General features: G+C 43.1%; 1 protein-coding gene across 8 annotated transcripts in view; it reads right to left on the reverse strand.

Annotated features, from left to right (window-relative positions):
* Positions 1-12,625, reverse strand: part of SORCS1 (sortilin related VPS10 domain containing receptor 1) — a 1,076,837-nt gene that overhangs the window by 318,516 nt on the left and 745,696 nt on the right. For all 8 annotated transcript variants that reach the window (XM_089660690.1, XM_089660686.1, XM_089660688.1 and 5 more), the window contains exon 8: positions 5,736-5,825. In XM_089660690.1, the coding sequence (XP_089516816.1) occupies positions 5,736-5,825 (90 nt within the window). The remainder of the gene's footprint in view (positions 1-5,735; positions 5,826-12,625) is intronic.

Below are 12,625 nucleotides of genomic sequence, written 5' to 3' on the forward strand. Positions count from 1 at the left end.
CTTTAAGGAGGGGCAAAAGGGGCAGCTGCCCTGGGCCCAGTCATAGTTGTGGGGCCCAAAGCAGCTGTCCCATACTTGCCAACTGTTCCAGTTTACATTCCCTTGTCCCTTGAAGTCTTTGTCCCGATATCTCACTGTCAAGTGCTGTTGCCTATACTGCCCAGCTCTGCCCTATTGCCATGTACAGATGACTCCTGTCAGCATTCACATGTAAATAACTGGCATGTAAATAGTGATGGAAATGGGGCATTCATATGTAAATAACAGTGGCATTCATATGTATAGAGCAGTGGTTCTTAACCTGGGTTCGATCGAACCCCAGGGGTTCGGTGAGTCAGTCTCGCGGGTTCGGCGGAGGTGAAGACCCACACCCGACTCATATGATTCGTGCAGTAAATATTCATTATTATGTTTTTGTTTTTGTGTGAAAATCATGTTTTAATGGTTTTGTTCTTTGTTCTTAACAGTTTTGTTCATTTTGTGCACCTATGTATAAATATATACCTAAATATATACCTATGTTTTGAATTTTAAAAATCATATTTTATTTTTCCAATTAAGAAGGGTTCGGTGAATGCGCATATGAAACTGGTGGGGTTCAGTACCTCCAACAAGGTTAAGAACCACTGGTATAGAGGTTCCAGCCAAAATCACCTCTGCTGAATGCTTCCCACTGGGGAGGAAAACAGGGGCATGCTTGAAAGTCCTGCCTGCAACTGTGGTCACTGCACCTACCATCAGCCTGCAGCATTAAGACTGCGGGATGACAGCGCTGGACTCCAGGCGCTGGAAAGTACTTGACTGTTAAAAGTCAGAAGCTACAGTACTGTATAGCTGTTGACTAGAAAAAAAAAAAAAAGCAAACAACAAAATAGCTCCTCTTTGAGTATTCTTACAAGCATCATGAATGATTGTTGTATTTTTTGTAAAATGATTACCTCTTATTATCAACAGGTCCATTCAGTGGCCATACAGCTATAGAGATTGCAAAAAATACTGCATAACCCCCGGTTCACATCTATGGGCCGCGTTTTGCACGGGAACGAGAGCCCATTCATTTGAATGGACTCCCGTGCCCGTGACACGTAGAGAAAGAAGTCCCTGCACTTCTTTTGAAAACACAGCCCGTACGGAAACCTCGGTTCCCAGTACGGTTGTGTTTTCCAGTGCGGGCGGCGTGCCATTACAACTAATGGCACCAGCCCGCGGGTCCGCAATTCTCTGTGCGGGTGGTGTGGCTACACAGATTTTCGTGCGGATCCGCAGCGGCACCACCCGCACAGATGTGAACCTAGGGTTATGGCCACTATATGGAGCTGACAACCATAGAAGATAATCAGATTACAAAAAATACATTGATCATTCATATTGCTTGTGCTAAAGCTTTAGACATGCACATGGTGCATTTTATTCCCATAGACCTCATGTGTGCCTGTGTGTGTGTGTCTCACTGTCAGGGCAGGGCTGTGGAACGGACAGGTAGGCCTAGTGGCAGGGTAACGCACTGGCTGATGACAACCACCACCAACAGACTGAAGTCCCTCAGGGCGCGGAGTCTAAGTCCCAGGCTGCCCTTCACCAGGGCCCCTGATGGTGGGGATGGACTTGACGCAACCAGGGACCAGGTCGCGGCCCCCGAGACACCCCAGCTGCGGTAATGGCCGCCGCCAATGGCGTGTAGCTGGTGAGAATGACAATAGCGTAGTCAGACAAGCCGGGTCAATAACAACGGGACAAAACAGTACAGAACAGTAGACAGAGAATCACAGGTCACGGGCCGGGTTCAGCAACGGAAGGTCAGATCAAAGGGAAACACAGAGAATGGTCTTAGTACAAGCCGAGTCAGAATACCAGAAGAGTCACGAGCGTATACACAGAGCTGTAGCAAGACCAAGACACAAGACACAAGTGCAAAGAGCATGTGCAGATCCCAGGCTTATATGTACTCAGCCACACCCCTCTGGGGGATGGACCTCAGAGACCTGAAGGCATAAAAGATTCCCATCATGCTCAGCAGAAATCCAAGATGGATGCTAGCACATGGAGTAACAAAACCTCTGGGAAAAGGTAGGACCTTGACACTCACTCAATCCCTTTCTCTGGAACAGATAAATACAATCTACATGTCCGTTTCTTTGTTTGGATGATTTGATCATTTTGATCACATTTCCCCCTCCACCTAGCCGCAACACATCTCTCTTAGTATTCTTCTCAGAAATGGTGTCACCCTGCTACTGCTGGCATCTATATTTATTCCTGCACAGCCTGCAGTGGGAAATCAAGAAACTATCACTCTGGATAAAGCTGGATAAGTTGCCATCCCCCGGAACTCCCCTCTGGAGTCCTTGGGAATTACGTGAAGACAAAATTTTATTAAATGTGGCTTGATTCACCCGAAACTAGGATACTGGTTGCAGACAGATGTCCCCTTAAACAATTTCCTCTGTGTTGCTGCTGTGATACCTAGCCTACGGATGTAGTTGATGGTAAAATAATTACAGGCCTCTTTTTTTTTTTGTACACTTTAAATTGTAATATATGTAGTACATGAAGTACTTAATCAGCCAAACAACCAATTTTGCGAACATGCTTGCAATAACGTTGGAAAGTACTTTAACAGATGCCTTATAATTTTGCTGACCGTATTTCCTCAGTGTCCTTTTAAGAACTGATTATTAAAGTTATTAATGGAAGTCATTACTTTACACTGATAAAGTGTAAGGGTGTCGTAAAGGCAACATGTCCTCCATTATTAAAGATGACTCAATATACCAATATTGCTTAAGTGCCTATTGGCCTGTGTGGACAATTTTTTTTTTTTTTTAAGGTTTTAAATCCCCTACAAGTCTATGGGGATGCAAGACCAGATTGAGGCAGGTCAAATTCAAGTCAGAAGTACATCAACTGCACCTGTCTGAATGATCTCAGAAGCATATCATAAACACAAGCCCAAAGCCTGTCAACACAGGCCATTAAAGTTGACATCACACCTCAATGACAAGGTAGACATATTCAAAGTGTCTCCTCCTCACTCTTCCAGAAACGCTGGATGGAAGAGCAAAGGAAAAAAAAAACTGTGTTGGAAAAGCTAGATCATATACTTACCTTTCTGCGTTTTACCTCCGGCAGCACCTGGGCAAAGTTTACTTCATCTTCTTTCCAGACAGATCTTGAAGAATGCTGAGAATCTCAGATCTCATAAGAAGGGCTTCAGCAAGCAAATAGATTTTGCAGTCCCCTACAAGTCAATCTGGATGCAGAGCCAGCTTGAAGCAGGTCAAAGTCAAGTCAGAAGTAGGTCAAATGCACCTGTCAATGAATTCTGAATGATCTCAGAAGCATCTAAAACTGATATCAACACAAGCCCAAAGCCTGTCAACAAAGGCCATTAGAGTTTACATCGCAACACGACAAGGTAGGCTTATTCAATGTGTCTCCTCCTTCCTCCAGAAATGCTGGATGGAAATGCAAATAAAAAGACTGGGTTGGAAAAGCTAGATCATATACTTACCTTTGTACAGCTTCCTTCCACAGCACCTGGGCATGATTGATGTCATCCTCTTTCCAGAAGATCTTGAAGAACATTGAGCAGCTCAGATCTCACAAGAAGACCTTCAGTATACTTCTCATCAGGTTTTTCACCTGTAGGCAGGAGGTTGGTGTCACCCTCTGCACTATGGAAGTCGAGTGAATATATTATCTAACAAATTTTCTATCTCCGGATTGTTTCTGCAAATTTATGTGGCATTACAGGAAGGCGGTTACACTGAATAAGCTGACCTTGCTGAGGTGCAAGGTCTGCTTTAGACCAGGCATAGGTGGAGCAACGTTTGCCCATTTGTAGCCACTTAAGATCCTCCATTATTAAAGATGACTCAATATAGAAATGTTGCTTATGTGTCTAAGGACCTGTGTTGACTGGATTTTATTATTTATTTTGCTTCAATGGGTTTTACATTCCCATACAAGTCTATAGGGATGCAAGACCAGCTTGAAGGAGATCAAATTCAAGTCAGAAGTAGGTCACCTGGACCCATGAATGAATTCTAAATGATTTCAGAAGCATCTTAAACTGTGCTGGAAAACCTAGATCATATATTGACCTTTCTACAGTCACCTCCCGCAGCACCTGGGCGAGGTTAACGTCATCCTCTTTCCAGGCAGATCTTGAAGAAAGTTGAGTAGCTCAGATCTCATAAGATGACCTTCAGCATACAGCATCTTTTCACAAGGTTTGGCCTACTTAACATTCTCAGGGATCTTGTTGGGTGGAGATTGGAGTCACCTTCTACATATTATGAGTATATTATCTAACAATTTTTCCATTTCAGGGTTGTTTCTGCACTTTTATGCAGCATTACAAAAAGGAGGTTACACTGAATAAGTGGATCTTGCTGAAGTACCAGGTCTGCTTCAGACCAGCCATATGTGGGTCAACTTTCAGTCATTTATAAGCACTTGTGATCAACCTGGAGTCATAAATAGAATTGCATGTAATCAACAGAATCTCAGCAATCTGCCCACAAGTTCAATAGATCCCCCAGATTCGGTCATGTGTGAAGTCAAAACTGAGCAGTAAATAGACAACGCAATACAGTTTATTGAATGGAATGTTATGTCTGTAATGGCATTACAATTTAGCAAAAATTTTAAAAAAGGAATCTTTATCAAAATGCTATATATCTGGCCAATTTGAGAGATTAGAGGGGGTCAATACTGGTGAAAGACTAACATTAAGGAATAACATATCTTGGAAGAGATTGATAGAAAAAAAAACTTTTATTGATCCAGGTAAAGCAGATCTAATTGTGATGGAATTGATTCCATGGCAAATCTAAGATTTCCAAGTGAACTCGATCATCAAAAAAACTCAAAAAACCTATGGACAATGATGAGATACAGTGACCTGCCCTACAGATGCACTCTGCTTGCTTTTAGACTCAGAAGCTAGTGGAACATTATAAAATGAATAAAAAAAACATTTAAAAAAGCATGGTCAAGTGACCTGTCAAAGCCATGTGACTGGCTTCTCCTCCGATCACAGCCTTCCCTTTGCTGCTTGAAGCAGCACATCCCAAGCTTAATGCCACCACCTTCATTTTATGAATGGACTACAAAATGCAAGGAGCTGTGTGGAGACATCTGATGGACTATAACAGGTAGTAGTATGCACCCTCCACTATACAGGATATACCAAACTCTCCAAATATGGAAAGGTTTCTTCACAGTAAGAGCTGTAAGAATGTGGAATAGACTCCCTCAAGAATTGGTTTTGGCCACCTTAGTAAATTGCTTTAAAAAAGTCCTGCATCCTTCCCTAGATACACAAAATATAACTGGATACTAACATTTATAGGTAAAGTTGATCCAGGGAATATCCGATTGCCTCTCGGGGGATCAGGAAGGATTTTTTTTCCCAGCAGGAGCAAATTGGATCATGCTTTGCTGGTTTTTTTTGTCTTCCTCTGGATCAACTGTGGGTATAGGGTTATAACTTTTTTTTTTTTTTATGGTTGAACTGGATGGACTTTTGTCTTTTTCAGCCAAACTATGTAACCTAAAGGCTCCAAATAACCACTTTGTCTTTGTTCAGCAATGTAAATACTGTAAAGTTTTACTCTTTTTTGATGAAAGTGGAAAACCTTGTCTTGAGTGTAAACTGTTCAATTAATATACATTGCATTGATCAGTGAATGTCATTAAGTAATATGGAAATATTCCAGTGCTCACAGTACCTTGGGCAGAGCATACTTTGGCAGTTTCATCTGTGAAAATGGTTCCCTCTTGTAGGACACGTAGTAATGAGGGCGCCCCCCGGAGGTCAGCTGTGTAAAAGAAAGAACAGAAAGGTATCAATAATCTGATAGATAAGAAGATGTAATTATAGGAAGGTCAGAGCAATGTAATCATCCCTGGGCCCATGAGAGACCTAAATTGATATTAATGCTTTGTTTTTTTGTTTTTTTTTAATAACAAACATGTCATACTTACCTGCTCTGTGTAATGGTTTTGCACAGAGCAGCACCGATCCTCTTCTTCTCGGGTCCCCCACCATGGCTCCGGTCTCCTCCCACTTGACTAGTGCCCCCATTAGCAAGCCACTGGGGGCACTGGTGTGTGCTCGCTCCCGAGCCTCACTCTGTGGCTCGGCACCGCCCCCTGCTCTCTCCTCATTGGCTTACTGGTTGTGATTGACTGCAGTGGGAGCCAATGGTTCCTGCTGCTGTGTCTCAGCCAATGAGGAGAGAGAGACCTGGGACAGCCAAAGTTCTCATGCACATCGCCAGATCCAGAGGAGGCTCAGGTGAGTATTAGGGGGGGCTGGAGGGGAAGCTGCACACATAAGGTTTTTTACCTCCATGCATAGAATGCATAAAGGTAAAAAAACCTTCAGTCTTTACAACCACTTTAACCCTTTTGCTGCCAGAGACATTTTTCCATTTTTTGCACATATGTATAAAAAAAATCATTTTAGGCCTGAAGATTACACAAAGCCCTCAAACATGATATAATTTCTAAAAGCAGACACCCTAAAAAATAAATACTGGTAGTTCCAATTTATTATGTCACACGATATTACCGCAAAGGTCTAGGAAACCATAAATTTCAGTAAAAAACACACTAAAGTGAATTTTAGGGCAAACAAACTTAATAAATTACCCACATATACATAACCCACATAAAATATAAAAAGGTGAGGCTGCGCTGAGTAAAGAGATACCAAACATGTCAAACCTTAAATCTGTGTGCGCCTGTAAAATGGCGGCAAACTTCAGTACCCTATATTTTCTATAGAGCGACACCTTAAAATTCCCTATAATTCATTAGTAGGTTAATTGGATCCTGTTTAAATTGTCCCTAGTATGTGTATGTATGAATGTGAATTAGGGACCTTAGATTGTACGCCTCTTGAGGGTTAGGGACTGATGTGAATGTACAATATATATGTAAAGTGCGGAGTAAATTGACGGCGATATATAAGTACCTGAAATAAATAAATAAATAATAAATAGTTTAGAGTTATGGAAGAGGTCTTGTGCTAGAATTATTGCTCTCCCTCTGGCGTGTGCTGAAATATGTATCGCAATCAACGTTCTCAAGTGTAGGTGACCCTAATGCGTACGTTTATGTTTGTACATGTGTATATGTGGGGGTGGGGCACAAATTTTTTTTTTGGGGGGGGGGATGTTATGTGCTTCGGTGTAACTTTGTTTTTCTTTTGCATTAAAAGTTGCGCTTTGTGAATGGCCCCGTAGGCTTCTGGGACCTGTCACGTGTCCAAAAAGACTACGGGGAGGGAGGGGGGACGACAACTTTCCAAGTTTCCAATCGCCTAGGCGATCACAGCAGAAGTGGGAGAGGGTACCTGTCAAATTCGGGTACCCACTCCCCAAAGGTGCCAATCCTAAATGGGGAACGGGGGACAAAGGCTTAAAGCGGAACTTCCCTTTTTGGGTGGAGCCCTGATTTAAAATGAAACCTACACTGCATCTGAGCACCACAAACCAAAAAACATTATTTAAAGTGGTTCTAAAGTCAGATTTTTTTTTTTTTTTTTTAGTTTAGTGCATTCGAGTAAAAAAAACCTCCCAATATCTGTGCCCCCCCCCCAAAAAAAAAAAAAAACACTTACCTGATATCACCCTTAATCTAGCACTGTCCTCGACAGCAGCCCTGCTCTGTTCTCTTCCTGTATTCATGGGCTTTACTGAAATCAATAGGAGCCACTGGCTCCTGCTGCTATTAGTCAAATCCTGTGAAGAGGGAGAGGGGGGCGGGGCCAATCCATGCTGTGTGTGTCTATGGACACACACAACCCAACTCTGGAATGCACCTACAATAGTGCTCCCATAGCAAGTGACTTCCTCTAGAGGCACTTGAAGAACAGAAGGAGCAAACAGGGCTGATGGTGAATCCCAGAAGAAGAGGATTGGGGCTGCTCTGTGCAAAATCACTGCACAGAGCATGTAAGTATAACATGTTTGTCATTTTAATTTTAAAAAATGTAGATTTACAATCACTTTAATTCTTTTTTTTTTATTCAAAGCAAATTTTCCCATCCATCCATGTGTCCATGCTTCATTTTGTGGAGAAATCACTGCCCCCCCATCCCTAGCATTTCTGGCCATGGCCATCTTGAGTGAGGGTAGATGATTCATGTAGCATTTACTTCCTGGAATCTATCTGCCCTTAGCTCATGCAAGCAGGCAGGAGGGTCCTCTCCTCCTGAAGACTCCTGGGATGTATGACAATTTTCTTAGGCATGGAAACCAGAAAGCAACTGAAAAATGGTGGAAAAAAAAGAGTTTAAAATAAGAAAATTGTATATACTAAGGTTCTAAGACTAGTGCATTAGGGTAAAAAAACCTCCCAATGCCTGCCCCCCCCCCCCAAAGAAAAATTACTTACCTGGCATCATCCTTGATCCAGTGCTGTCCTTGAGCAGCCTCACTCTGCTCTCTTCCTGCATTCATGGTCTTTACTGAAAACAATGGGAGCCATTGGTGGCTGCGGGGGCTGGTGGCGAGGCCAAGCCACGCTGTGTGTGTCAATGGATGCATACAACCCAACTCTGAAGCACACCCACACAAGTGCTCCCATAGCATGTGACTTGCTCTAGGGGCACTCGAAGAACAGGAAGAGCAAAGAGTGCTAGTGGTAGACCCCATAGGAGGAGGACTGGGGCTGCTCTGTGCAAAATCACTGCACAGAGCATGTAAGTATAACATGTTTGTTATTTTAATTTTAAAAAATGTAGATTTACAACAATTTGAAAACCTTTTTTTAATTCAAAGCAAACTCTCCCATCCAACCATGCGTCCATGCTTCATTTTGTTGAGAAATTACTTTGAACTCCCCCCCCCAAATCCCCAGCATTTCTGGCCATGGCCATCTTGAGTGAGGGCAGATGATTCATGTAGCATTTTTTCCTGGAATCTATCTGCTCTTAGCTCATGCTTGCAGACAGCAGGGTCCTCCCCTCCTGAAGACTCCTGGGCAGGGGCGGACTGACCATTTGGAAACTCGAGCACTGCCCGAGGGCCCGGGGTCAGTAGGGGGCCCCGTGAGATACCCCTGGTACCTTTTTTATAGGCTTTTTTTAGTTTGGGCAAGGATACAGGGGCCCCATGATCCCCTATTGCTCGGGGGGCCCCATGAGTTGTCAATCCGCTCCTGCCTGGTACCTTTTTCATAGGCTTTTGTGAGTTTGGGCAAGGACACAGGGGCCCCATGATCCCCTATTGCCCAGGGGCCCCATGAGTTGTCAGTCCGCCCCTGCTCTTGGGATGTATGACATAACCTGCTTAGGCATGGAAACCAGGAAGCAACTGAAGAATGGTAAAAAAAAAAAGTTTAAAACAAGTACATTTTATATACAGGCATAGCTCAGTTTACAAATTCAGTGCGTTCACCGGGATGTTTCCTATTGCGAAAAATTCATAAACCGAACTGCTGTTTCCCACACTAATGCATTGAAAACCAATTAATCCGTTCCGGAGGTCAGAAAAAAGTAAAGAAAAAGTCTTTTATCTGTTCAAACTCTTTATAAAGTGCACTTTAAAGGCATAGTACTGTACAGGGAGATGGTTACAAAATTCCAGAATGGCTCCAAAATGTGATGCAAAAACTGCTCCAACACCTCCACACTCGACTCCACGTGTTACCCGCAGACTCCACCATGCACAGGGCCGGCGCTACAAACCTCCCAGGCATTGAAAACCAATTCATCCGTTCCGGAGGTCAGATAAAAGTAAAAAAAAAATCTTATCTGTTCAAAACTCCTTATGAAGTGCACTTTAAAGGCACAGGGCCAGCACTATAAACCTCCCAGGTGCAATGCATCCTCGGGAAACTTGTTCGTATTGCAAAACAAATTCGTAAACGAGGCATTATTTTCAATGGATTTTCGTTCGTAAACCGAAAATTACGTTAACCGAGGCGTTCGTAAACCGAGATACGCCTGCACTTTACTATTTATTATTGCTAGCAGCTTAAGGATTAAAATTGTCAAAGCTGGTAAGGAGAGTGACGTTGTACTTGACACTGAACTTGAAAAAAAAAAAGATTAAAAAAACCCCAAAAAACAACACATGATTGGTCCACGTTCAGTGCTCCAGTCCTCCTAAATTCCTTCTAGTGCGCTCGCATTATATCATGCACAGTGTAAGGCAAACTACAGCAATAGGATGCTGAACACTCAATATGGACAACACCGATCAGACTGACAAATGATTTCATATCTAGGTGTTCTCTGCAGCCATCCCTGTGGACTAATCTCTGGTGAAGAAGCGGATAGTTCCTAATAGATTTCTCACTATTGTCTCCTGAGATAAAGTCACTTCCATAAGTATCTGCTTTATAATCCTATTTTATGTTTTTATTCCTCTCATCATTAGTATTCAAAATTGGATATTTTATTATTTGTGTGCTTCACCCCGATCATGCCTAGAGGTCATTATTGCAAGGATGCCCAGGCAAAATTTTGCAGCGTTTGCTTGTGTCGGGTAACTCGACAATAACTCAATGATTAATTTGCATAATTAAATATCTAATAATTTAAAAAATTTATTTTTAAGGGATTTTATATGGTAAACTGTTTAATCAAAACAATGTTCTGTGTTTTCTATGTTTTTGCAAAGAAAAAACAAAATATAATTTTATATATATACACACACACTTATTATTGTATGGCTCTCCAGCCCTTTGTGAACAAACGGCCTCCTGATACAGCCAAATATTTCACATTTTGACTCATCAGTCCAGAGCACATGCTGCCATTTTTCTGCACCCCAGTTCCTATGTTTTCCTGCATAGTTGAGTCACGTAGCCTTGTTTCCATGTCGGAGGTATGGATTTCTGGCTGCAATTCTTCCATGAAGACCACTTCTGTCCAGACCTCTCCAGACAGTAGATGTGGAAGGGAAGTAAGCATGATGTGCCCTTCATCTGCTGAATTAAGTTTCCTTGGCCGAACACTGCGTCTATATACAGTATTTGAAAGCATTCTCACTTTACAGCATTTCTTCACAGCTGCCCATAACAGTACTGTTACATATATACATATATATATATATATATATATATATATATATATATATAGCGCCAAACGTATTGGGCCAGCCCTCCAAATCAATGGATTCAGGTGTTCCAATCACCTCCATGGCCACAGGTGTAGAAAATCAAGCCCCTAGGCATGCAGACTGCTTCTACAAACACTTGTGAAAGAATGGGTCGCTCTCAGGATCTCAGTGAATCCAAGCGTGGTCCCGTGATAGGTTGTCACCTGTGCAATAAGTCCATCCGTGAATATATAACAAAGTGAATGTATAATAAAGTAGATGCAGCTGGGAACAGCAACTCAGCCACCAAGTGGTAGGCCACGTAAAATGACAGAGCGGGGTCAGCGCATGCTGAATGACACAGTGTGCAAAAGTCGCCAACTGTCTGCAGAGTCAATAGCTCAAGACCTCCAAACTTGGTGTGGCCTTCAGATTAGCACAACAACAGTACGTAGAGATCTTCATGGAATGGGTTTCCATGGCCGCTGCATCCAAGCCTTACATAGCCAAGCAGTACCGTAAAGCATTGGATTCTAGAGCAGTGGAGACGTGCTCTCTGGAGTGACAAATCATGCTACTGTCTAGCAATCCCATGGACGTGTCTGGGTTTGGTGGCTGCCAGGAGAACAGTACTTGCCTGACTGCATTGTGCCAAGTGTAAAGTTTGGTGGAGGGGGATTAAGGTGTGGGGTTGTTTTTTTCAGGGGTTGGGCTTGGCCCCCTAGTTGCAGTGAAGGGAACTCTTAAGGCGTCAGCATACCAGGACATTTTGGACAATTTCATGCTCCCAACTTTGTGGGAACAGTTTGAGGATGGCCCCTTCCTGTTCCAACATGACAGCGCACCAGTGCACAAAGCAAGGTCCATAAAGACATGGAGGAGCCAGTTTGGGATGGAGGAACTTGACTGGCCTGCATAGAGTCCTGACCTCAGCCTGACAGAATACCTTGGGGATGAATGAGAGCAGAGAGTGTGAGCCAGGCCTTCTCATCCGACATCAGTGCCTGACCTCACAAATGCGCTTCTGGAAGAATGGTCAAACCGTCCCATAGACACCCTCCTAAACCTTGTGGACGGCCTTCCCAGAAGAGTTGAAGCTGTTATAGCTGCAAAGGGCGGGGCCAAATCAATATTGAACTCTACGGACTAAGACTGGGATGCAATTAAAGTTCATGTGTGTGTAAAGGCCGGCCGACCGACCAATACTTTTGGCAATATAGTGTACTGTATATATAATATCTGAAAATAAAGTGCTGCAGATGAACACTGCAGTCTAGAGGTGGCAGTGTTCATCTGCAAGCTGAAGCCTTTAATATTCTCAATCAGTGTGATCACTATGTCGGAGCTGACAGTGATTACATGCTCTGAAATCACTCTGCTTGGTCCTCGATCATCAGTAGGGACTTGAGCTGTCAGTAACAGCCTGGATTGAGAGCCACTAGCTGTTCTTAGTGTCAGGTGCTGGCTCTCAAAGGGAAGCATGTTCATAAACATATTGTCAGGGGCTGGACTTGAACCTGGGACTTCTACTGTGTCAGGCAGTAACTCTACTCACTGAGCTACCT

This window comes from Staurois parvus, unplaced genomic scaffold (assembly GCF_062004578.1).
Source record: "Staurois parvus isolate SC_StPar_1 unplaced genomic scaffold, SC_StPar_1.0 ptg001263l, whole genome shotgun sequence".
NCBI lineage: Eukaryota > Metazoa > Chordata > Amphibia > Anura > Ranidae > Staurois > Staurois parvus.